This window comes from Chiloscyllium punctatum, chromosome 49, assembly GCF_047496795.1.
Source record: "Chiloscyllium punctatum isolate Juve2018m chromosome 49, sChiPun1.3, whole genome shotgun sequence".
NCBI lineage: Eukaryota > Metazoa > Chordata > Chondrichthyes > Orectolobiformes > Hemiscylliidae > Chiloscyllium > Chiloscyllium punctatum.
Genome location: NC_092787.1, coordinates 4764152 through 4791774, shown reverse-complemented (window position 1 = coordinate 4791774; position 27623 = coordinate 4764152). Strand labels below are relative to the sequence as shown.

Sequence of the window (27623 nt, the reverse complement as noted above, 5' to 3'; positions counted from 1 at the left end):
ATGTTTTTAACGTACGATTACACACTTTATTGAGGACTGTCTTTAAATTTAAAGACAAATCTTTTTTTAACACTCAAGGAGCTTCTTCACGTCTCTGATAATTAACATTCACGTGGGTCAATTCTGTTCCGGGATCTCTTGGGCGCCAAAGATGACCCCGCCCCCTGTCGTCAAGGGAAACACACAAGTGCCCCGCCCTCTCCATGTGATGAGCGGCGGTCAGGGCATCATCGTTTGGTGATTGGTCGGTGCGGGCTGTCAGTCAGGTGATGTCACAATCAATGGGCGGGCAGACAGGCGGGTGTTACGGAGCGGGCGTTGGAACTGGTAAGAGGCGGCGGTTAAAATGGGGCCTAGAGGGGGAGGGAGGCACAGCGGGTAACGGGGTAACGGGGTAGTGGGGATTGCCTGGGCCCCTTGTTCGGGGGGCGGGGGGGAGATCGTTTATTATTCTCTGAGTTAAACCGCTGCTGCCTTTTTGTTTTGTGGGCTGGGCTGTTCCGGGCTGTTCCCCCTCGCGGGCCTGGTCCTGGAGCGGTGGGGACTGAGTCCCCTCAGGCTCTGGGATGTTTGTTCATCGCTCCAGGGGGATGTGCGGAAACAGCTTGTGTTTCAACTTGTTTTCTTTCCACTCCTCCCCCGAGAGCCCGTGTTCATCCTCCCCCGCGTTTATTACTGTCGGAGGATGAAGCAGAGCCGATAATGAGGGACATCTATTAACACGCAGTGCAGTTGCCAGAGCTTGGCTTTGTTTTGTTTTATGTGTGAATTCAGAGCATCTGGGCATTCCTCATGTGAAATGATCACTGAGTCACTTTTGACGCGAAGTTATTGACTTGCTAAAAATACAACTGTGGAGTCCTATAGCCATGAAAGGAGGACATTGGGCCCATCTAATGCATGCTGACTCTGTATGAGAGTATAATCTGCCTGGTTCCTCTCTGTAACTTAAGTTTAAAAGCAAATTACTGCGGATGCTGGAATCTGAAACCAAAAGGTGAAAATGCTGGAAAATCTCAGCAGGTCTGGCAGCATCTGTAAGGAGAGAAAAGAGCTGACGTTTTGAGTCTAAAGCTTTGACAAAGGGTCAGTTAGACTCAAAACATCAGCTCTTTACTCTCCTTACAGATGCTGCCAGACCTACTGAGATTTTCCAGCATTTTTGCCTTTTAAGTTTATTCCCTTTCACCCCCAACATAATTTCCTTCTCGAGTTGTTGATGTTGCTTCTACCATTTTGTGGAGACAGTATTTATTTGTTGTGGGGGGGAAAAATGTTTTTCTTCCCAAAACAATCCTCAAGTTCTGTCATCACCCATCTTTACTTTTTGTCAAGCTGCCTCCCTTCAATCCCAGCTGTCTCCCTATTCTCCTGTATTTCTGAATCAAGTCTTGAGTCAGTGGCCTCTTAGCTTATAGCAACATTGTGGAACTTTTCTCAAGTCTGCCTTGCCTAAATTAGGTATAACCTTTTGAATCACTATCAAGTATCCTTTCAATATCCGTTGGTCTGAGGAGAACAGCATCTGTTAACTGTGCAATTCATGACTGGTGAAAAAAAATTAACTTTTATGTGATTTTAAATTAGATCCCTAATGATAGCCAACATTGTGTAATAAAAAGAAAGTATAAAGGTGTAGAGAGAAATAGTAATGGATATAAAGACAATAGCTCAGAGTTGATACTATTCACAACTCTAGGACATATTTACAGATTTCCAAATAAGTCAAAGAATTTTCTGAAACACCATCAACCCATCATTTGATCAGGTATACCCTAGAACTCTGCAGGAAGTGATTGCTCGGCCCCCTTGCTGAGATATTTGTATCATCATTGAGTTTCTTTGAGGAAGTAGCAAAGCGGATTAATGAGGGCAGATGGGTGGATGTGATCTGTATGGACTTTATTAAGACATTTGACAAGAATCCTCATTGCAGAATGATTAGCAAGGTTGGATCTCATTGAATACAGGCAGAACTAGCCAGTTGTATGCAGAACTGGCTCAAAGGTAGACAGAGGGTGGTGGTGAAGTGTTTCTTTACAGACTGGAGGCCTGTGATCAATGGAGTGCCACAAGGATCGGTGCTGGGCCCACTGCTTTTCTTCACTTATATAAATGAATTGGATGTGAACATAGGAGGTATAGTTAGTAAGTTTTTACAGATGAGATTAAGATACAATATAAGATTATTAAAGGAGTGGACACTCTGGACGCAGGAAGCATGTTTCCGCTGATGGGTGAGTCGTGAACCAGAGGACGCAGTTTAAAAATAAGGGATAGGCCACTTAGAACAGAGTTGAGGAGAAACTTCTTCACCCAGAGGGTGGTGGGTATATGAAATGCTCTGCCCCAGAAGGCTATGGAGCCCAAGTCTCTGGATACTTTCAAGAAAGAGTTGGATAGAGCTCTTAAGGATAGTGGAATCGAGGGTTATGGGGATAAGGCAGGAACAGGATACTGATTGAGGGATATGATCATAATGAATGATGGTGCTGGCTCGAACGGCAGAATGGCCTACTCCTGCATCTATTGTCTATTGTCTAATGACAACAAAATTTGAGGTGTAGTGGACAGCGAAGAAGGTTACCTCAGAGTACAACGGGATCTTGATCAAATGTGCCAACGGACCAAGGAGTGGCAGATGGAGTTTAATTTAGATAAATGTGAGGTGCTGTATTTTGGAAAAGCAAATCAGAGTAGGATTTATACATTTAGTGGTAAGGTCCTGGGGAGTGTTGCAGAACAGAGAGGCCTTGGAGTGCAGGTTCATAGCTCCTTGAAAGTGGAGTTGCAACTACGCTTTCCTTTATTGGTCAGACCATTGATACAGGAGTTGGGAGGTCATGTTGCAGCTGTACAGGACATTGGTTAGGCCACTTTTGGAATGTTGCGTGCAGTTCTGGTCTCCTTCCTATTGGATGGATGTTATGAAACTTGAAAGGGTTCAAAAAAGATTTACAAGGATGTTGCCAGGATTGGAGGATTTGATCTGCAGGGAGAGGCTGAATAGGCTGCGGCTGTTTTCCCCGGAGCGTCAGAGGCTAAGGGGTGACTTTATAGAGATTTATACAATCATGAGGGGCATGTCTATGTTAAATAGACAAGGTATTTTCCCTGGGTTGTGGGAGTCAGACTAGAGGGCAGAGGTTTAGGATGAGAGGTGAAAGATTTAAAAGGGACCTAAGGGGCAGCCTTTTCTCACACAGGGTGGTGCGTGTATGGAATGAGCTGCCGGAGGAAATAGTGTAGGTTGATACAATTGCAACATTTAAAAGGCGCTAGGAGAGTACATGAATAAGAAGGGTTTAGAGGGATTTGGGCCAAGTGCTGGCCAATGGGACTAGATTAATTTAAGATATCTGGTTGGCATGAATGAGTTGGACCGAAGGGTCTGTTTCCATGCTGTACACTTCCTCTATGACAGGTAGCATCTGGAAAGAGTGATCTTATTGTAAAAATTAAATCAAATTTTATTAGTGTAATGACGACACACTTTCTCAGGTTGCAAGATAGTATTTTGTTTTTGTAGCTTGTTTATCCAGCCAGCAGCTGACAACATAAAATCTTGCTGAAACTGGAATAAACCCTATCCAGCTGTTGCTCCCAGCATTTTTTTTAGCATATGGTGTGAAATTACTGTATTGTGGGATCCAGCAGCATTGTACAACATGAGAGCAGAGCTCAAATATATTCAGCTTTTCTTTTAATACTTCTGATAGTTCTGGGTCAAACACTGGATTTATTTTTTATATTGAATCCATCCAAATGTGCAGCAAGATTGGATTTTATAATTTATCTTTGCATTCTGATTATTTAGCAGAAGTGATCATGGTGACTCTGATTTTGTAATCTTGTAGTGTGGCGCTGGAAAAACACAACTGGTCAGGTAGAATCCGAGGAGCAGGAGAGTCAACGTTTCGAGCATTAGCTGTTCAGGAATACCTGATGAAGAGCTTATGCTCGAAAGGTCGACTCTCCTGCTTCTAGGGTGCTGCCTGACTGGCTGTGCTTTTTCAGTGCCGCACTTTTTGACTCTGACCTCCAGCATCTGCAGTCCTCACTTTCTCCTACTGTAATCTTGTACTCTATTATAGCAAAACAATATTTTGAATGTTAAATTTTCATAATCTGCTCATTTATTGGGACACCTTTTGCAGTGATGGGAAAGATTAGATTGTTTAGATTAGATTCTCCACTGTGGAAACAGGCCTTTTGGCCCAACAAGTCCACACCGCCCCTCCGAAGAGCAACCCACCCAGACCCATTCCCCTTCATTTAACCCTGACTAATGCACGTAACACTATGGATGATGTAACCTGGCCAATTCACCTAATCTGAACATCTTTGGAATGTGGGAGGAAACTGGAGTACCCGGAGGAAACTCTCGCTGACATGGGGAGAATGTGCAAACTCCACAGAGACAGTCACCTGAGGCTGGAATCAAACCTGGGACCCTGGTGCTGTGAGGCAGCAGTGCTAGCCACTGAGCCACCGTGCCACTCCTAAGCAGAAAGCTGAGATGTCTATTGGCACCACCAAAAATCAGTCCTTTGGTAACTGAATGCATTGAATGGCACGCTAGAAATGCTTGAAATAAACATTTACATAACTCAGCATGTGCAGAATATTGCAGTTGGACTGTGACAATCTCTATCATTGAGCTGTTTAATTTATAGAATCTGATCTTTTTAGACTAAACTTCCACTTTTCTGTAGCTTATGGTGTTTTAATTCAAATAATTTAACAACAAAACTTGTTTTCCTACGCTCAGTGCTGACAAAGTAGGTACTGGTGTCAAGCTAGCTGCAAGTGGCAAGCATGGTGACTTGCCTTGATTGTAAAACCACAAGATGTCGGAGCAGAAATAGGCATTCGCTCGGTTGAGTTAACTCTGCCATTCAGTAAGATCATGGCTGATCTGATAATCCTCAACGCACTTTCCTGCCTTATCCACACAACCCTTAATTCCCTTCGTGATTAAAAATCCATGTATCTCAGCCTTGCAGATACTTAATGACCCAGCCTCAATTTTAGAATTCCACAGATTCAGTACTCAAAGAGAAAAAAAACTTTCTCATCTTGGCCTTAAATGTGTGACCCCTTTTTCTGAGATTATGCTTTCTGGTCTCGACTCTTCCACAATGGGAAACAATCTGTTCACATCACTCCTGTCAAGCCGCCTAAGAGTCTTATGTTTCAATAAGGTCTCTTTCATCAAAATTCCAGTGAATGCAAGTCCAACCTACTCAACCTCTCTTCATAAGAAAATTCCTCCATACACAGGACCAACCTTTTCTGAACTGCCTCTGTTGTCGGTTTGTTTTCCCTTTCAATAAGGGGAATCAGACTGTTTTCAGAATTCCAAGGTGTGGGTTGTCTGGTGTGTGCAGTTTTAGTAAAACCTCCCCATTTTATACTCATTTTATTTGAAGTGAAGGATAATATTCCATTTGACATCTTCATAACTTTGCTACTTTCTTTTTGTGTTTCGCTTATAATTGAATGGTTTGATTTATTCCATTAAATCTATTATAAAGGAGCATTGCACTATAAATGGTATTAGTATGAAGTGTTATCCTCCAGGGAAACCTTTGTTGATTAGTGAATGTGAAATTTCTTCTAAGTGTAAATCTAAAGTACTCTTATGCTGTTAGTTCTCAGGAATTGAATTGACATGCTTTAGGTTGCCAAGGGCAAAACGGGAAATGTTTCCATATTGATTTTTTTCAGGTTAATTGTATGAAAACTATATCTTCGACAATCCTCATCCTTTTTTAAAAATTTGGATCACAAAAAAGGTATAGAACTTTAGATTATTCTTCTCTAGGGCAGCAAGTTTTATGCTTTATAAATTTATTGAATGTTCATTAAAATCACTGAGATGGTGAAAGGTGAAAAGGAGTTCAAGACCTTTCTGACTGTAATGTAATTAAAGTAGCAGTACGTGTCTTTGAAATAAACAAGTAAATCATTAAGCTTTTTTGTCTTGATTACATTGAGAATAACATTCAACATGTCACAAGATTGCAAGACACATGGGATTTGGATGAATATCATCCAAACCCAGAGAGTGTTCCACACCCTCAACAACACTCCCAGAGAGAGTGTGTTTTTTTTAAAAGCGTGTTCCTGTTATATTCTGCAATGAAGCATTTTCATTGCTTAACCTTTATACATTCTTTTCTAGATTATTGGGATGTATACTTGCAACTGTATTCAATCTTATTGAAATGATACAAGCTAAGGATGTAATTGTGAGCTGAGGAAGGGAGTGTTTTAATTTCATAAACTTACTTTCCTAGGCACTCTTGGACGTGCATCACCAATGGTCATGGGTTATAGTTTACATTCGAACCAAAATTGGACAAGTTGTCCCACACTAAAACCCTGCTAATTGTCAATGGTAGTGTCCCTACCTTTGACCCAGTCAGTCCACTTTCAAATCCACCTATACAAGATGTGTGTCTTAATACAGCTGAACAGGTTTATTAGGAATACCTAAACGCACAATTTCTATATATTTATACTTATTCCCATCATTCTCTCTCAGTTTTGAGTATGAAGAGCAGGAGTTCATCTGAGAACAGAAGCAATCCTGTTGTCTCATTGGATTTCTTAGTTGGTTGTGTTGTGTCACTGTTTTCATTGTTTTTAATATTCATAATTCCAAAAGACGTCATTCAGTTAATGAAGTCCTCTGCCATTTTGTTTTTTTATCTTGCCCAGCTGTCAAAGGATATGGTTTAATATTTATCCATAATCTAATGATTCTCCTGCCAAATTAAACTATAATCTCTATCCAAATGCATTTCATGCTGATGCATTTTGGAAGTATGATTATTATTTTGAATATGTTCACAGTTCCTGGTTTTTTTTTTGGTGAGTTGTGCTAATTCCCTTATGGGATTTAAAGAAAACATTTCAGGGACAGTGGGAAAGGAGACCAGACTGCTCCAAATTGCAGTCAGAAAATGAGCGTGTGTATGATTCTACTCTGTATCCTAGTGTAGATCTTCAAAATGAACTTGTTAATGCCACTGTTGAAAATTTAGTATAAAGCAGGAATTTAATGTTTGTAATCTTTCATTATAATTTTAAGATAAAATGTGTAATTCATATTTTCCTCCATACCTAGTGACTTTCCTTGTCACTGCTACCTGATAGTTTCCTATGCTGTTTATTGTTATTTGGTGACTTCACGGTTGCAAGCCATTTGTCTGAAGAGCTGGATTTCCCCACCCTCAACTTGGGTACTAATTTATTCATGACAAATCCATAGGATAGTCAGTGCGCTGACAGGAATACTTCAGCCAAATTGTAACATTGTCCGATAATGGTAAAATCGCCAGTGTTTGCTTACAACTTGGACTTAACTCCATTTTTGTGTAAAGGTTGGTGCAACCTTTAATCCCAACACACAGTTGCATCTCTCAATGTATTCCAAAACAAATCCATTGGTTGTTTCATCCTGCATTCCTGTACTTTGTACATTTCACAGGCCTGCTTGCAGGCCAAATACCTTTTTGGTAGAAAGAGATGAACCCGCTGGCAGTGCTGGGAGGATGATTAAATTCAAGTTTGTCTGTCTTTTCAGTGTCCTACTTGGCTTCTCTGGCTGCATTGATATGCAGTAGGTCAATAAAGAAGGGTGCAAGATGATTCTGTCCATATTTCCACATTGCTGAAGTTAATTGTGTGCAGAACAGGGGTTTCTGCTGTGTACATTTTAGATGTGGAATTGATTACTCTAAGGATGGTTAGTGAAATTAATGAAACGATTGTTCATATTTGCCTCCTGCCGACTTGCATAGCATTTGAGGTTTTTTATTTGAACTTTGTATGCCTTTTGGAACCAGAACATTAACACTGGTTTGTATCGGATTTATTCTATTATCTTTTTACATAGTTCACTTAATTGTCCCAACAAAAGTTTGCAGGTGTTTTGTACAAAGGAAATGTTTTTCTTTAAAAAGCAAACATTTGTTTGCGGCTGTATTTAAGCATTTGCTGCTTGAAATTAATTTCTAGCCCATTGACTTGCATCACATTATTCACGGATCAATCAACTGCATTTGTTACAGGTGTGCCTGCATCTGTATTTAAATATTTTCCATCAAAACAAAGCTGGAAACCTTTTATTTATAGGATGTGAACAGTCATGTTTTTGTCATTGGTATTCCAATTAGAGTCCTATAGATTTAAAAAAAAGTGATTAGCTAATGTCTCAAGTGATTGTTCAGTTGACTCCTAACCAAGTTGTTTTGTGACAGTTTTATCACATTCATATTTGCTTTGCTTCTGATTTCACTGAGCTACCACGTTAAGTGTGGTGTCAATTGAGGACAGGTATGCAATGACTTTTATTGTATTTTTGACCAGATACTAAACAAAAAATAATTTTAAAATGTTTGCTGTTTGCAGACTTGTTATTTGAAGGTTACTTTTTAACTAGTTTCTATTTATATTACATTACTAGGTACAAATTGGTTTGAAATTTGCCACACTTGCTGTATTTCATCCTGGGAAAGAGATCTGTAAATGCTTGTGTTTGGAAGGATTGCAGTGTTCATGTATATTCATTTTGTGGTTGTATCATATTTATAGGTATTATTCCTTCTGTTTGATAGCAGATTATGCTGTGAAGCTTTTAAAACAAAATTATAGTATCTGAATAGTTTGAGTTCTGTCTTTTAAAACTGGTAATTATTCAGGTGGAGTAGGACTGGATACATTTCGATCACTTTTCTACTAGCGATAGCTTTATATTCTAACATTTGTAATTTTCAGTCACATTTTTTCATCTGTTTTGCCGATTTAATATCCTGGAAAGTGGCCAATTTGCAGATCTGTCTGCTGCCAACAGAGCAACAGTCTGAGTTAACACCTCTGTTAATAACTATGTTCAATTTGGGGAAAAAAGTCATCACTTAAAAGTGCAAGTGCAGAAAAGATTGGAACAAAATTCAAAATACTTTCATTCCCATTCCAAGTGCCTAGATGGATATCATGCTTGTTTTACCATTGGTTTGCCTCAAAGTCAGCATTAGAGACTGGGAATCCCCTTACCTCAGCAGACATTTAAGGGATGTGCAAAATTGTGAACTATACTACAGCTACAGAAAGGACTCTTCTTGACTCCATTTTTCTTGGACTTTCTCACTATTCTAAAAAATCTTTCAGCTTGCTTTGGCAAGCAATTAACTACTTTGAAAGGATAGTTGCTAGGAAATGTAGTAAGTTTGTTGCATGGCAAAGACCCTACTGACAACAGTGAAATCAGTGACAAGCTCAGTGAAAGGATAATGTTAGCTAGGCCAATTAAAGAGCTCTTTGCTTTTCATTACATACTACAAAAATATCTTCAAATATTCCATGTTAAAATATGTGTCTGACAGTGTGGTGGTACTCGCTCAAGTCTCTGGTGTGAATTTAAACTTTGACACTGTTGCAAACATACTGAGCCAAGGCTGACAGAGGTCCAATTCAGTATCTGTTTTAAAGTCAATACTACATTTCCATTCTGGATTCTTATGCTTGTAACCTTGATGGAGGCTGCCCATGCTAATCCACCACATTGGGGGAAAACATCATAAGTACATGAAATAATTGTTTCATAATTCAGAGCTTCAGTAGATGTTTGCCAACTTAATCCAACAGTGGGGCTGTTGGGCTTCTGCCAATATGATATACACATTGAAAGTGCGTTCTTTTCAGCATGGAGGAGAGAGAGAGAGAGAAAAGGTACATGTTAGCTCTAGAAAAAGCTGGCTTTTGATAGAGTACCAAGACCACAAAATTTGGATTATAAGTGGGCCCATCTCGCAAATTAATATTGAGATATGCTAACAGCTCAAATCCTGTTAATCCATATGTGGAAGAGTATAGATCCAAATATGAAGAAAACCAAATCTATGCAGTTTGGTTCTTTATAAGATAAAGTGGAGGTTTTTAAGCATAGATCTGATTTTTTCTTCTTCTGAAAGAAAAGGAACACTCCCCTAAATCTACATTTGGGAAAGAGTGGGAAGGCTTTTAACATGGGATTTCATTTTATGAATTTTTGCTACAAAACTGTGAACTTGTAATCCTAGATATAGGATTCATAAATCCTATATTCAGTTTAAACATTGTTTTTAATAGCCTTTTGAGTGTCTGAAACCACAAGTGACACTTCTATTGTAGAAGAGCTTATGGCACCTGTTCACTCTGTTCTAATGAGCTCTGCACATGTAATAGATGATCCGAGCCAAAGAACATTTATAAAATAGTTTTGAGGACAATTTAAAAAAAAGATGTGGTATAGATCATTACAATCCAAAGTGGTCCCAGATTCAGATCTGTCGGTGCCCATAACAAAAACATAAAGTGTCAACTGGTCGAAGGGATAAAACCTTGTTTGCATCTCATAACAGATCCCATGATGCTGCACCATTTATTCTCACCTAAGTGTTGTATCACTGTTTCTCTGAAAATTGTTGTGCGGCTTATATTGCGAAAATATGAACTTAAAATCAGATGTCTTTTCCACATGTGTGACTGTTTCTTGGGGATTGGGAAGACAAACAGTTGCTGATCATACTTAGCACAGAAATGGTTACTCTGCTAACCTGTGGGAATGGTTTATCTAATTTGCATGCAGATTTGTATCTGTTTTCTTTCTTGAATTTGTTTCAAAGCTTATTTGCATACTGAAATGTAAAATCTACTGTGAAGCAACACAGTTTGACATTCGTAGAGTCATAGAGGTAAACAGCATGGAAACAGACCCTTCGGTCCAACTTATCCATGCTGACCATACATCCTAAATAAATCTAGTCCCGTTTGCCTACATTTGCCCCGTATCTCTCGAAACATTCTCTTTTCATATATCCATCTAGATGCCTTTTAAATGTTGTAATTGTACCAACCTCCTCCACTTCCTCTGAACCACCACCCTCTGCATGAAAAGTTTGCCCCATTGGTCCCTTTTTAAATTTCCCCTCACTTTAAACCTATGCCCTCTAGTCTTGAACTCACCCACCTGTGGGGGGTCTATTCACCCTATCCATGTTCCTCATGATTTTATAAACCTCTATAGGTCACCTCTCAGTCTTCACTCCAGAGAAACATTTGCTACCCTACTCAACCTCACCCTATAGCAAGAACCTTCCAACCCTGGCAATATCATTATAAAGCTTTTTTGGACCCTTTGAAATTTCACAAGATCCTTCCTACAGCACGGAGACCAGTATTGCATGCAATACTCCAAAAGTGGGCTAACAAATGTCTTGTACAGCTGCAGCATGATCTCCCAATTCCTATACTCAACACATTGTCCAAATAAGACAAGCATACCAAAACATCACCTCCACCATCCTATCTACCTGCAACTACATTTTCAAGAATCTGTTAACCTGTACTCCAAAGTATCTCTGTTCAGCAACACTCCCCAGGATCTTCCTATAAAATATAAGCCCTGCTCTGATTTGCCTTTCTAAAATGTAGCACCCCACATCTATCTAAATTAAACTCCATCTGTCACTTTTGGCCCATCTGATCAAGGTTCTTTTGCACTCAGGTAATCTTTTTTGCCCACTATACCTCCACTTTTGGTGTCATCTGCAATCTTACCAACCAAACCACCAATGTTCACATCCAAATCATCTATATAAGATATGAAAAGAAGTGGACCCAGCACCAATTTTTGTGGCACAGGCCAGTTCTATATCCAACTGACCAATTCCCCATGTATTCCATGTGATCTAACCTTGCTAGCCAGTCTACCATGAGGAAACTTGTTGGACACCTTACTGTAGTCCATATAGATCACATCCAATGCTCTGCCCTCATCAATCCTCTTTGTTATTTGTTCAAAAAACCCAATCAAGTTAGTGAGACATGATTTCCCACACAAAGCCAGGTTGACTATCCCTAATCAGTCCTTGCCTTTCCAAGTACATGTAAATCTGTCCCCACCACTAATGTCAGGCTCACTGGTCTGTCATTCTCTGGCTTTTCCTTACCACTTTTCTTAAATAGTGGCACCACATTAGCCAACCTCTAGTCTTCCACTTAAAACAAATCAAATCTTCTGTTTTCAATAAAATATTATGTGATATTTAAGAGGGGTAACGTGGTGAAGTTAAGAACAACTTAGAAATGGATCTCAAAATGGTTTTGAAAAAGCATTTTCGATCACTTTCAGTGTGTAATCTTGTTTTAAATGACTGAAAAAGACTTTTTAAAATTGACACAATATATGTTCAAAACCTATTTAGATCATGCCTATTAATGAATTTTACCCAGAGAGAAGATTAATTTCTATAGAGTTTCCATGAAGCCCTACAAAATCCTGCAATTATTAGAAATTTGCAATGGATTTATTCATCTGATGGGTACAGTGGTTTAGTGAGCAGAATTGTCTTATCATGAGAGGATCATTGCACTCGTTCAAAGAAACATGAAAAAATCAATTTTGGGTTGAATGTAAGATGTATGTAATTTTTTTTGTTTCCATTCATTTCATGGGGTATGGGCATCACTGTCTGCCCAGCATTTATTGCCTGTCCCTAGTTGAATTTGAGAAGCGGTGGTGAGCTGCCTTCTTGAACCGCTGCAGTCCACCTGCTGTGGGTTGACCCACAATGCCATTAGAGAGGGAATTCCAGGATTTTGACCCAGTGACAATGAAGGAATGGTGATTATATTTCCAAGTCAAGATGGTGAGTGGCTTGAAGATGCAGATGTTCCCATATATCTACTGGCCCTTGTCCTTCCAGATGGAAGTAGTTGTGGGTTTGAAAGGTGCTGTCTGATGATCTTTGAATTTCTGCAGTGCATTTTGCAGATAGTACAAACTGCAACTGAGCATTGGTGGTGGAGGGAGTGGACGCAATGTCAGTCAAGCAGGCTGCTTTGTCCTGGGTGGTGCCAAGCTTCTTGAGTGTTTGAGCTGCACTCATTGAGGCAAGTGGGGGGTATTCCATTGCATTCCTGACCTGTGCCTTGTAATTTATGGACAGGCTTTGGGGAGTCAGGAAGGGAGTTACTCATTGCAGTATTCCTAGCCTCTGACCTGCATTTATGTACTGAGTCCAGCTGAGTTTCTGATCAATGATAACTCCCAGGATGTTGATAGTGGGGGATTCGGTGATGGCAATAGCATTGAATGTCAAGGGGTGGTGGTTAGATGATCTTCTATTGGTTATGCTCATAGCCTAGCATTTGTGTGGTGCAAATGTTACTTTTCAGCCCAAACCTGGATATTGTCTAAATTTTGTTGCATTTGGACACACCTGCTTCAGTTTGAAGGCTTTCAAATGATGCTAAACATAATGTAATTGTTGGTGAAAATCTCCACTCTGACCTTATGATGGAGAGATGGTCTTTCTTTGTGCAGGGTATTCTAACCCCGAACAAATTGTTTTGAAAGAAACCAGTAGAGCTGAGTAGAAGCTTTTTTTCCCCTGTGGCAGCTTGCTTAAGTAGGCCCACTGCATATTGTGTGAACAACCAAGCAGTAGGAATCCTGCCTGCAGTTTGCATTTTGATTTGTGTAGTGTTGCGTCAAGTGTTTTGAGGTGACCTGCTTGTCGGATGGATAATGCTTTAATTTTAAAATATTTTGTGACAAAGAGAAAGGAATGGCCTGGACTGGCATTAGTCATGTGATGTCAATTTTTATGTGTTTTGATAAGATCTGTTTTTCAAATGAGAGCAGGATAGGGAAATAAATCCACAACTTGATGGAATTTTAATTGCTGTCATTATATAGCTTTAGCTCAGTGTTTTTGGTAGGTAGGTTTGTCACTTCCTTTGAGACTGTTTCAGAAACATAACAAGCAAATGCAAAATTTGATTGTATAGCAAGTCTTCCGATCATCACAGTTTCATAAAACCACGCCCCTTAAATGCCTGGCCGATGTATAGTTACCCACTTGCAATCTATAGCAATCACTTGTGTGCTTGCTGAAGAACAGATGTTGTACTTGAAACACTTCCTGTTGGTTTGATTGTTGTTTAGCTGTACACATCAGTGTGCTATACCACCATTTTTACAAGGATTTTGCCAGGGCCAGAAGATTTTAGCTTTGAAGAAAAATTGGATCAGCTCTATTTGTTTTTATTGGAACAGAGTGTAAGGGGTGAGTTAACTGAGGTGCATAAAATTTATAAGGAACCTAAATAAGGGCAACCTTATTACCAAGAATCGAACAGATTTAAAGTAATTGGTGGAATAGAAATGAAGGTACATTTTCTTTCAGAGAATACAAAGCACCTGGAGCAAAAGAAGGTCTTGTGACACAGAGGTAGCATCCCTGCCTTTGACCCTCAAAAACTCTAGATTCAAGTCTCCCTCCAAAGACATCATAGCCATGGAAGGTGTGTTCATAAGTGGTTGAATAGGTTGAATATCAACTTGTAAGTTCTTCCAGTATATAAGGAGAAAGTGAGGACCACAGATGCTGGAGATCAGTGTCAAGAGTGTGGTGCTGGAAAAGCACAGCAGGTCAGGCAACATCTGAGGAGCAGGAGAATCAATGTTTCGGGCATAAGCCCTTCATTAGGAATAAGGGAGCATCTGCGGTCCTGACTTTCTCTTAGTTGATTTCAACCCTACTGCGAAGCCTCTTCCAAGGATGCCTACCTTGACGAAGTTCTCCTTCTGATGACGGACTTGTGCCTGGAACATCGATTCTCCTGCTCCTCGGATACTGCCTGACCTGTTGTGCTTTTCCAGTACCACACTCTCGACTCCTTCCAGACCATGCCAACGATAGGCTTTGAGACTGGTGATTTCTAGTCACCTGTGTGATGGCAAGAAATTGGTATCTGCCATAAATATCCAAGCAGTGTGAAGATAAAAGTTTCATTCCCACAGAAACTCCGGACTTCTGGTCGGCTGAATGGCTGGATAGCTGGTGGTGACGATATTCTTGCCAACTGTATGTGATTCAATCCTCATTTATGTTGTATTGGACTCGGGACCTGCTCCTTATCCTGTCTGTGGTTGAGTTTGCAGCATGGTGGGTTAGATTCTCATCACATTTAAAAAGTATTTGCATTTCTACGAGAAGAGCAGGGTGTCACGGTGGCTCAGTGGTTAGCACTGCTGCCTCACAGCACCAGGGTCCAAGGTTCAATTCCAGCCTTGGGCAACTGTCTGTGTGGAGTTTGCACATTCTCCCTGTGTCTGCGTGGGTTTCCTCCGGGTGCTCCGGTTTCCTCCCACAGTCCAAAAGGTAAGGTGAATTGGCCACGCTAAAAAATTGCCCATAGTGTTAGGTGCATTAGTCAGAGGGTTACTCTTCAGAGGGTCGGTGTGGACTGGTTGGGCCGAAGGGCCTGTTTCCACACAGTAGGGAATCTAATCTAATCTTAAAAAGAAAAAGCAGTAATCTGCAGGAAATTAAATGTGATACAGAATGCATTTGCTTTCCCCACGGTATCATTATTTTTTTCTTTACATTCTTATAGATTCATAAAAATAAGAGCAAGAGTAGGCTATTCAGCATTTTGAGTCTGCTCTGCCAGTTGGCATTCGGTTTTGATCATGGCTGATCCTCTATCTTAATGCTTCTCTCCATACCCGTTGCTTTTAGAATAAAAAAAAGAACTGTTTCTTAAATATATTTGATGTCTTGGCTTCCACAGTCACCTTTGGCAGAGAATTCCACAGGTTCACTGTCCTTTGAGTACAAGAAGTTTCCCTCATCTCTGTTCGAAATGGTCTACCCTTTACCTTACAAAGTGTCCCCTAGTTCCAGGTTTCCCCTGTCAATAAGGGAAAATATCCTCCCCTGTATCCAGTCTGTCCATAACTGTTAGAATTTTATGCATTTCAATGAGAACGCATGCGCACAGTTGAAGTCCTCTCTCCTCACGGGATAGTTCTGCTGTCTGGGAACTCCCTTTCAGATGCTGGAAATTTTGACCCAGTGACCGTGAAGGAACAACCAAATATATTTTTAGTACTTTGAGCACTTGGAAAATTCAGTGACTAGATTTTCAATTAGAGTTGAAAAAACACTTCTGAAATTATTTTGATTAATAACTGAGCTTTTACAGTGATATTTCGAGAGTAGATGTATAAACTTGGTTTCAAAATAGCTTTGTTATACTGCAGTAATACTCCTAAGACAAATCTGAAATATAGAAAATGAACAAAAATGTCATTGTTTTAACTTTTTCACTAATAAAAATCACCAAAATGTAATAGTAATTTTCGATGTTTTCTTTGGAGGATTCAACTGAATGCAGTAAATTACTTTGATCAGTACTTCAAAATAATTAACACAGAAAATTCCACTTTCCCACGTGAAAATATTATTCTGTTCATTTCTAACGTAAAAAGTTGCTGCTAACATCAACCACTTTCTAACTTGACAAAGTTGAACTGTTGCATTTAGTAAACTGAGATTGATATGAATACAAGTGTAGTACAATATTGCAAGAATTCAAATTATTAAATGTTGTTTTAATGTTGAAACAAGCTATTGAGCTATCTAGAAGGCGTTAGAAAAGTGTTTTATTTTAAGCAGACTTTTATCTAAATAATATAATGGTCTCATTTCTCCTCTTCTAGTTAGTTTTTGACTTTGGTTCAAATCACGGGTTGCAATGACTACTTTGGACGATAAAATCCTTGGAGAGAAGCTCCAGTACTATTATAGTAGCAGTGAGGATGAAGACAGCGATCGTGATGACACTAACCCAAAAACCATCAAGAATCCTGGGATTTCTGTGGGTGCAGAGGTCCGAGAGCGCAGTGCTATCAATACAGGTATGGAAGGAGGCATTTCACTGGAAAATCAAAAATGCTTGCTATCAAAATACTTAAGAATAGTAAGTTGAGGGCCCATTTTCAAATCTATCAAATGTTTTTTTCCCTGTAGCAAAATTAAACTTCAAAAGAATGATACTCGGATTATTTTTAAAGTATTTAGTCATTGGCATTTCTTTAGTAGTTATTTAAAATAATAATATGCTAAGATTTCCTCTCTTCACTCATTGTGCATTTACTAAATGTATGATTTTGCACTCGGAAAGGAAATCTTTCATCACCTGTCTGCCAACCTAATTTGGTTTGTTTTATTCTGTTTGGCCCCAAGTGTTGTATTGCTGAATTTAGCTTGTAGTTTTCTCCCCATCATATTCATGAGTAATGCAATAACAATATAGTATGTCAAGCATACAATTGCTCAAGGCAAAGGTATAAAACTGGCCAAAGAGTTGGAAGAAAGAGTTATGGAGGCATTTCAAGCGTTAGCCTTAGAAGGCTGAAAGTGCAACGTTTGTGTGTGAAAGGAAGGCAGAAGAGATTGATGCAAAGAAAAATTCCCAAGTTGTGGGACAGGGGATGGCTTGTAGTACTGGCTCCGGTTATAGAAAGGAGAAGGTTAACATATAGAGAGATTGAAATGGAAACGTTGAGACTGTGATCTCATGCAGGTTAGAAAAGGCAGAAACGCCAATTGAAGAGGATCTGGTATGGATGTAGGCAGTGGAGTGTTGGATGATTGGAAATTTAGTGATAGTGAAAAGTGGGAGAAAAGCATACAAATAATTAAACCAGATATTTCAAATCTAATTGAGGGTTTCAGTAACAGAAGGTCTGTATTTGGTGGAAGGTAAACAAAATAATATCATTGTCTTCTGTTCAATCATTAGTTCACTGTCTTGACTCCAAGCCTTTCCTGGTCTACAATGTTACAGATGGTGAGATCCTTCTCTGTCCAGGACATGGGTTTGTGTTGGATGACCGATTTGGTCTTGCTAATCATTTAATTGGGAGAACTTCCAAGAACAGATGCTGAAGAAGTAATCTTGACAGCAGAGAGGCATTGGAGGAGTTGAGAGATGTGTAGAGTTTGGTGGGAAACAGATGTTATCAGTTTGCAAGGGAAGCAGGATCCATACCTGGAAATAATATTGCTTGGCAATCGGTTGTAGATGAGGGGGTGGTGTCTGGAGCCTTGGAGATAAAAATCAGAAACGAAGCAATTGATAAAGAAGCACTGACTATGATTGATATTGGGACTGCATAAAGATCCCACAGAGTCGAACAACAGATGAGCATTGTTGGAGGAGGATGCTGTGGTAGGGGTGCCAAGAGGTACTAGACAGAATGACAGCATGACATAGGTAGCATAAACAGAATGTCGTTCCTGGCTTTTGCTACTGACTGAAGGTGAGGGGCAGGAACCTGAATGTGCGCATTCAACCAGCAATTCCCAAACCCCTGAGCATTCTCAGTATGCTGTTTTATTCATGTTTTTTCCTTCCATTCCTTCAGTCAGTATAATTGTCTCTGTGTTGACTTTCATGTTACAAATCTTTGAATGATTTGCTTTGCACTGGTTGCTGATCACTTTGCAGAAAGTGTAGGGCTAATTTGGAGAATTAGCTTTCTCTATAAGCTGGCCTCAGGGTGGCACGTTGGCTCAGTGGTTAGCACTGCTGCCTCACAATGTCAGGGTCCCAGGTATGTTTCCAGCCTCAGGCAACTCTGTCTGTGTGGAGTTTGCGCATTCTCCCCATGTCTACCTGGGTTTTCCCAGTCCAAAGATGTGCAAGCCAGGTGAATTGGCCATGCTAAATTGCCCATAGTGTTAGGTGCATTAGTCAGGGGAAAATGTAGGGTAGGGGAATGGGTCTGAGTGTGTTACTCTTCAAAGTGTCGGTGTGGACTTGTTGGGCTGAAGGGCCTGTTTCCAGACTGTAGGGAATCTAATCTTAAAAAAAGTCTTTGTTAAATGGAGTGACATTCAGGTGGAATTGAACTGCATTCAGAGTGACTAAAGCAGCACCTCCGAAAGCTAGTGCTTCCAAACAAACTGTTGGAGACTATTAGATTACTTATTGTGGAAACAGGCCCTTCGGCCCAACAAGTCCACACCGTCCCGCCGAAGCGCAACCCACCCATACCCCTACATCTACCCCTTACCTAACACTACGGGCAATTTAACATGGCCAATTCACCTGACCTGCACATCTTTGGACTGTGGGAGGAAACCGGAGCACCCGGAGGAAGCCCACGCAGACACGGGGAGAACGTGCAAACTCCACACAGTCAGTCGCCTGAGGCGGGAATTGAACCTGGGTCTCTGGCACTGTGAGGCAGCAGTGCTAACCACTGTGCCGACTATAACCTGGTGTTGTGATTTTTAACCTTGTCCACTCCAGTCCAACATTGGCTTCTCCAAATCATAGCCTCTGTTGAGAAAGTGATCCACAAGTTTTATTGTGAATATCTTCCTAGGTTTCATGGTACTGTTTAAAAAGTGTTTGTTTAGTGCTCATACCTTTGCAGCACTGATCATTTATTGTTGATTTGGAATTTAATAAATGCAGTGTACCAACATAAACATATGTCCACAAATCAAATTTTACATTAATAAAAACATTATATATCTGTTTTGATTAAATGTAGCATGTTTTAAGATGCAGATCTAAGTTTTGAGTGTTGCTGTGTACCTCAAATCTATACTCAAACAAGAAATGAAATTATTGGATACCACTGTTATTCATTGTTTTTCAATGAAGTGCAGTAGGCTGTTTAATTTTGGAAAAAAATATATATTTACAAATTAATAAAGTGGGCAGCTCAGTTATAGTCAGAGTCATACAGCATGGAAACAGACCCTTCGGTCCAACCCTTCCATACCGACCAGATATCCCAACCCAATCCAGTCCCACTTGCCAGCACCCGGCCCATATCCCTCAACCCTCCCTATTCATATAACCATCCAAATGCCTCTTAAATGTTGCAATTGTACCAGCCTCCACCACTTCCTCTGGCGGCTCATTGCATACATGTACCACCCTCTGTGTGAATTTGTAATGGGCATCAGTTAGGTGTTAACCTTGAAGTTAAAAATCACACAACACCGGGTTCTAGTCCAACAGGTTTATTTGGAACTTCAAGCTTTCAGAGCGTTGCTCCTTCATCAGGTAGCTAGTGGGGCAGGATCATAGGGTGCAGAATTTATAGTAAAAGCTCAAAGTGTCATACAACTGATGTCTTGAACAAAGCTAGATTGCTGTTAAGTCTTTAATCGCTTAGATTGAGTTGCAGGTTTCGATTGATTAATATGTAAACCCCCGAACCTCTTTCGAGTCACAGTTCCAAGGTAACTTTAAGGTTTTATCAGTATTAAAAAAGGTAACATTTCAGCTCAAATAATGTATTAATGTTGTGAGATTAGAGTCTATCTGTATCCCAACCTTGAGTCAGACTAGAACCTAAATTTCCAAAGTAGGAATTTTATAAAATGTCGCATGGACTGACTGCCTACAGATTGTTAGCTTTTTTTTTTGAACAAAATGGAATGTATCTGCAAATATAAATCTGCAAGTTGGATTATGTTGGTTGCTCTTTGTGCAGGACCTAAAGGAGTAATAAACGACTGGCGCCGTTTCAAACAGCTTGAAACAGAACAGCGTGTAGAGCAGCGTCGGGAGATGCGAAGACTCATCAAGAAACTCTCGATGAGTTGTAGGTCTCATCTGGATGAGGAGAAAGACCAGCAGAAGCAGCAAGTGCTCCAAGAGAAGATGAATGGAAAGGTTAATATTTGTGATGTGTAACTTGTCAACAAGGAATCAAGGCTACAGAAATACCATTGTATCAAACAGAATTGGATGAAAATTCAGAAAACCTAATGTGTACAAATTCTGGCAAAACAAAATACTAATTGCAAAATATTACTGTGTGGGAAATCTGATTAAAACAGGCTTTGCCACAAATAATTATGTTTAATTTTAATTTTAACTTGACAAAAGTAAAATGCATCCAATCATGAGATGCTTCTCAGCATCTTTCTGTTAGTTTCAAACTTGCTTGTCTATGAATTGTAAGTTATTAATTCTGAATGTCAGTGCTAGCATTGTTGGAAGCAGTTATAGTAACTGAAATTAGTAAGAAATATATATTGCAATCACTTAGCAGTGCAAGATCCTATGTTCAAAACTAAACTTTATTTTTTTGTATAGATGACAATGAAAGAGTGTAACATGCTACATGAAAAGGATGATGAGGTGTTCTTGGAGCAGTACAGGAAGCAACGAATGGAGGAGATGAGGGAACACCTGTACAGTGGCAAACGTTTTGAAGAGATCTATGAACTGGATAGCTCACAGGCTTTCCTGGACACAATCGACAAAGAGGAAAAGAATACACTCATAATGGTGCATATCTATGAAGATGACCATCCTGGATGTGAAGCTATGAACGGGTGTCTGCTCTGTCTGGCTGCAGAATATCCAGTTGTGAAATTCTGCAAAGTCCGCAGTTCTGTAATTGGAGCCAGTGCACGATTCACTGGTAATGCTTTACCTGCTTTGCTAGTCTACAAATGTGGAGATTTGATTGGCAACTTTGTGCGCATCACTGACCAACTTGGATATGACTTTTTTGCGGTGGATTTGGAGGCATTTTTGCGTGAGTATGGTGTACTGCCAGAAAAAGATGTGGTGTCACCCACATCCATTCAGAGTGCTTCAGTGTCTCGTAGTGATGATAGTGATCTGGACGTTGATTAACATCATGGTATCTTCCTTATGATTTAATAGTTCAGCACAGTCAGCATTGAGGCATAGTTTATTCGAGAGCAAATTCAAAACAAGTTACAGTTTTAGAAAAATGAACAGCCAGTACCTAATTTATTATGGGATCTAGCAAGTCATGATATGGCATGTTCTTAATCTTTACATTAGTTCATTCTTAGCAAATATACGTTAATCAAGCCAGCAATATTTGTTTAGATTATTTTTCGCCTTTAACATATGGTCCTATAGCTGTATACTTCATAATTTAACTTTTGTTAAAACAGCAGCCCCTGCTCCCACTGACATTAAAAATGTTACTGTAGCAGAACAACTTGAATCATTCCAATATGTTTATTGTAGAGAATATTTACTTCGGAGTGGTTCCAAAACGTAGTTGGAAATGTTCCTCGCAACAAAATTCTTAAGTCAAGCTATGCATTTGATGAAGCTATGCTAAACATACAGTTAGATTTGTACTAATGATTGCAAATAATGAAGATCTGACTGCATGCTTAGTTTTTGGATAACTAAATATATCTACTGCAGTAGGTATAATGTAGCTCTGTATATAATTTCCTTTATATTCTAAAAGATTCTCCAAATTTCATTTTTCTGGTAATTTTTCTAATTATAAAATCCTTCTTTCCATCTAATTCTTCAGACTTTTAGTTCTTTGTGATTTGTACCAGAATGTTGCATCTGCAGCCACTTTTTTGAACATGTTTTTGGATAGCTATTTGGTAGATCCAGATTCCTGTTCTTCACCTGTAATTCTAATTCTAAAGGCCAGCCCTGAGCAACTAAAGGGATAACATGATTTCCTTTTTTACTTTGATTTTTATTTCTACCTCCTTGTTCCCTTTGCACTTATGTTTCCGAAGGCTTTCTTGCAATGCTCTAATTTGTAATGATTTATTTACTTTGTGAACTGCGTATAGAAACCAGTAGTTTATATCCTTCCTAAAATTGAAAAATTGCAAGCATTCTCTTCATTATATTTAATACAAAAATAGATGCATCTTAATTTATTTCTATTAGTTATGCTGTGAAGCATGATTGTTCATGTTAACTGTCATTATTTGCATGAAGTTTTAAGAAAGCACCAAAATTACAATAAATGTAGTGTTGGAGTGTGTTAAGGTGCTTCATTCTTGTTGTAACTACCAGATTTTATAGACAATGTTGAAGGATTCTCGTTTTTGTGCTTAGCATTTACCTTGTGAACATGTCACTGTACATTGATCAGTTTAAAATGTCAAAATGATGGTAGTTATTGTGTAATGTTTTAACATTGCTTCTTGTGTACTGTTTTTAGTAGTTCCATCTACAAAGGGAAATCAACGTGCTCTTTCCATTGTCTGCTAATCTAATAAAAAAGTGATATCAGATAATTTGTTTGTTTGCTTGTTTAATTTAGTATAATTTATAACACTTAATATGGTTAACTCTTAAATGTGGTTTTCGATCCTTTTTTATTTGGTCAACTGCTTTAGCTTGTTTTATTAAATGTCTTGTCCGTTGATCTGAAAAGTAGCAATGTTAATTCTTAGCCATTTTTTTCTTTTCTTGCATTTTGAGCCCAGTTAACTTCATGGGGCTGCAATTCCATTGGCTCCTTGAATACCTTGTCCAGCTTCAGATTGAGAAGTGATGCTTGATAGTTCTTAAGCTGACCATCACTAAACACTGTCTGCCCAGAAAGTGTCTTAATCTCTAGAGTTTTTTGAGCACTCTAGAGATGGATTACTTTTTGTTCGATTGGTCCATATGTGAAAAGCAGTTAATACATGAGCTTAAGCTAGAATCTTCAAGTGTTATAAATATTTAAAATTGCTATTCAGATAAGAGCTACATCTGCGATACTCCAATTAAGAATCTGGTTAGAGATAAAAGAATTGGTTAAAGATATAAAAACTGTAGATGCTGGAATCCAAAATAGATGGGCAGGAGACTGGAAGAACACAGCGAGCCAGGCAGCACCAGGAGGTGGAGAAGTCAACAATGTAACCCTTCAGGACAGGATATAGGGGGAGCTGCAGGTAAAGGAGGTGGTGAGGTGGGGATAGGTGAAGACAGGTACAGAGTACAACCTGGTTGGTCAATGGGAGGAATGAATCGGTTGCTGACAGTGGGCTGGGAAGGGAGCCAAGGGATGGGGTGGGGGAGGTTGTTTTAAATTGGAGAACTTAGTGTTAAGTCCTCCATCTGTAGGTTGCCCCGGTGGAAGATGAGGTGTTGTTCCTCCAATTTGTAGTGGTGGTTCATTTTGGCAATGGAGGAGGCCAAGAATGGTCATGTTGGAAAGGGAATGGTTAGGGAAATTGGAAGGTGTGACTGGGAAGTCCTGGTTTGCCCCTGCGGGACCAGCTGCGATGCACGGTGAACTGTTCCCTAAATTTACATTTGGTGTCCCCAATACAAAGAAGACCACATCAAGAGCATCCGATGCAGTAAACTAGGTTGGAAGAGAGGCAGGTGAACCTCTGTCTCACCTAGGAGTTTTTGGGGCTTTGGATGGAGGGGAGGGAGGTGGTGTACCGGCAGGTTTTGCATCTTTCTCATTGGCAGGGGAGGGTACCCGGGGTTGGGGTAGTGGTGCAAGGGAGTGTCAATTTTTGACCTGATGGGTTGTGGGCAAAGGGGAGGTAGGATGTGATGTTGGAGAGTTGGTGTTCAGCCTCTGCAACAGAATTATCACTGTTTCCCCCCCCCCCCCCTTAATCAGTGGGTTTGATGGTGAACCAGGGGTTGTTGCAGAGTGAGTGCAGCACTGGGGTGGAGAAATTGAGGCAACAGGTGTCACGTTGGCAGTCTGCAATGAAGAGGTCTAGGATTGGTACAAGGCGTTCAGGTGGTAACCAAGTGGAGGAGGAAGGTTGGAGGTGGGAGAAGGGATCGTCGAAGGGAAGTTGGGAGTTTTTCTTCAAAGAAGAAGGCACTGAGATGGGGGTGGCGGAAAAAGAGCTCTGTCGTGGCGGATCTTGAATTTGTTGAGGTGGGGGGCGGAGGAGTCCGAACATAAGCCCTTTCCTGCAGACTGTTTGGCCAATTCTCAGCCCAGATTAATGAGGAAGGTTAGTAGCAGAAAGGGCATTGGCTGTAAAATCACTTGACAAATTCAAAATTTGGCTGAAATGAGGAGTGATTAACCAGCATTATGGTGACCCCATGTTTCATGTAAAACAGTTGGAAAAAGTCGTAGAGATGTACAGCACAGAAACAGACTCTTCGGTCCAACCTGTCCATGCTGACCAGATATCCCAACCCAATATCACCTGCCAGCACCCGGCCCATATCCCTCCAAACCATTCCTATGTACCCAGATTTGCCTACCCCTCCTCCCCTGACAAAAGGTCAATTTATTTCAGAAATTTTCTTTTCCAATAGCCTATCTATGCTTGCTCATTCCATGTTGGCTAATGTACCAAATTCTGCCTCCATAAACTTGAGTTCATTCATTACCCACTGTGGGTAATATATGGGAGCCTGACCTGCCAATGTTCAATGTTAATATACCCATACCTCATTAGAGTTAGACAGATATATTCCTCCAAGTCTGGATTTGTGCATCTTCCCAATCACTTCTTTAAACTATTGGTGGTTGTAATCGTGAGGGGCATGGGTAAGGTGAATAGCCAAGGTGTTTTTCCGAGGGTTGGGGGGAATTCTAAAACTAGAGGGCATAGTTAAAAAATCAACTAGAAGAAAGTGAGGACTGCAGATGCTGGAGATCAGAGTTGAGAGTGTGGTGATGGAAAAGCACAGCAGATCAGGCAGCATCCAAGGAGCAGGAGAATTGATGTTTCAGGCATAAGCCCTTCAAGAATCTTCAGTTTCCTGATGAAGGGCTTATGCCCGAAATGTCGATTCTCCTGCTCCTTGGATGCTGCCTGACCTGCTGTGCTTTTCCAGCACCACACTCTCGTCATAGTTAAAAATCATGCACCAGGTCATCATCCAACAGTTTATTTGGAAGTACTAGCTTTCAGAGCACTGTCCCTTCATCGGGTAGATAGTGGAGTAGGATCATGGGGCATAACTTTTTAGTATATTGAACAAACGTCGATTATTGTTAAGTCTTTCATCTTTTAGAATGGGTTGCAGGTTTCAACTCATTAAGATGTAAATCCTAGAACTACTTTCAAGTCTCATTCCTGAGATAGCAAGGTTTTTTTAATAGGTATTTTTATTGAAAAAGGATATTTTTAAAGATTTTGTTGGCAAAATTACAAAAGTAATACAAACAAGTATAAACACCAATATAAAATTAAATAAATAATTAACTGAAACAAGAAAAAGAGCAAAACCTGACTAACTACTGATCTATCCAACAAACAACCAAAACATAAAATACGATATCATACATTACTAGTGATAAGTAACAGAATAATTAAATAACTAAGAACATGCTCAAAATTGATTTGCATCAAGTCATAATGAAACCCTTATTTATACAGGATTCCTTCTCCTGGGGGTTCCTGGACCAGCCAGAACCATTACCACAGCCAGACAAAAGCCCTGGACAATAATGGCCGAAATGTCTGTCGATTATAGTTCAAAAAGGGCTGCTATATTTTTAGAATAATTCAGTTTTTTTGGTGCACCATATTTGTGAGAAAGTCAAGGGGGATATATTCCATGACTAACGTGTGCCAGTTCGAAAGTCCTGGAGAGTCTTCAGCTGCCCAATTCACTAAAGTATTTTTCCTTGCATAAAAAGAGAGAATGGAAAATAGTTTCCTCCCGTACACATCCAGGGAGAGAAAATCTGAAAAGCCCAACAGTAGAGACACTGGATCCAATCTAATCTCTGTACCAAAGATCACTGTCAAGGCATTCACTACTCTGTCCCAATACCTACGGATCCTGTGGCATGTCCATAGGCAATGTGTGAGAGTGCCAACTTCTATTTTGCATTTAGGACACATTGGGGATGCTCCTATCTTAAATTTTGTGAGTCGTTCAGGTGCTACATGAGCCTTGTGGAGTATCTTTAATTGAATAACTTGAGTTCTATTACAAATAGAAGTTTTTCTGGCATTTTCCCAGATGTCCTCCCACATTTCTAAAGAGATTTCTAACCCCAATTCTTGGTTCCAACTTTTAAATAATTGTTCCATGTCTTTCGATACCTCATTACATAATGAGTGATAAAGAGTACTGGCCAAGGGCGGCCTCATCGCCCATAGCACACTCCTTTCCCTATCCGATTTGTAGGGGTTGCCTATCAGTGTGGTCTTCTGTATATAATCTCTTATTTGGAAATACCGAAAAAGGTCCTGTTCGGCAGTCCAAACTTCTGGAGCAGCTGCTCAAAAGACATCATAACCTCCCCATCGAACAGGTTTCCCCCAAGCAAGAGATACCTCTGGACTTCCAAGTTTTAAATGTAGTGTCTGTCAGCCCTGGCTGAAATCCCGATGCTCCCACTATAGGAGTATAAGGGGAGGTTTTTTGCAGGTTGCCCTCATCTTGTTGTATTATCCTCCAGGCTTTAATTGTATTTAATACAATAGGATTTTTGCAATAGTCCATAATAACTCTCATCTTATCTGTAAATAAAAGGTTGATGAGGGGACACTGCTTGGGAGGTCTCAATGTCTAATCAAATTGACTGTGGGTCACGAGACCCAATCAGCTACATAAGATAATAAAGAGCTCAACTGAGACCTCCTAAAATCTGGGAAGTCCAGTCTTCCCCTTGCCTGTGGAAGCTGCATCTTTTCTAATCTGATGAGGAGCCGTCTTTGATTCCAGATAAAGGAACCAAGCCAGCCGTGTAGTTTACATAACGCCAGTCTCTGCAACATCAGAGGGAGCATTCTCATAAGATATAGAAGACGAGGTAGAATATTCATTTTGACTAGAGCTACTCTGCCTAACCAGGATATTGGAAGATCTCCCCAGCGTTGAAGGTCCTCCCTTATTTTCTCTAATAGGTGCACAAAATTGACTTTGGACAGCTGATCAAATACTGGGGTAATAAAAATACCTAAATATAGAAAACCGTCCAGTGACCATCGAAAGGGAAAGCAAGATCTGTCCAGTAAGTTGGATACACTGGCGAGACCATCCAACGGCATAGCCTCCGATTT

The 27623-nt window shown here is 40.0% G+C and overlaps 1 protein-coding gene across 3 annotated transcripts; it reads left to right on the top strand.

Annotated features, from left to right (window-relative positions):
• Positions 1-235: 235 nt before the first annotated feature.
• pdcl (phosducin-like) lies at positions 236-22919 on the top strand. Of its 3 annotated transcripts, none has more exons than XM_072566148.1 (4): positions 236-327; positions 16565-16762; positions 20366-20547; positions 20974-22919. In XM_072566148.1, the coding sequence occupies exons 2-4, from the start codon at positions 16600-16602 to the stop codon at positions 21520-21522; spliced, it is 894 nt and encodes a 297-aa protein (XP_072422249.1). In that variant the 5' UTR covers positions 236-327; positions 16565-16599; the 3' UTR covers positions 21523-22919. The 3 variants fall into 3 exon arrangements, with proteins under 3 accessions (XP_072422249.1, XP_072422251.1, XP_072422250.1); XM_072566150.1 differs by lacking the exon at positions 236-327 and adding an exon at positions 14905-14924; XM_072566149.1 differs by lacking the exon at positions 236-327 and adding an exon at positions 14986-15005.
• The last annotated feature ends 4704 nt before the right edge of the window (positions 22920-27623 follow it).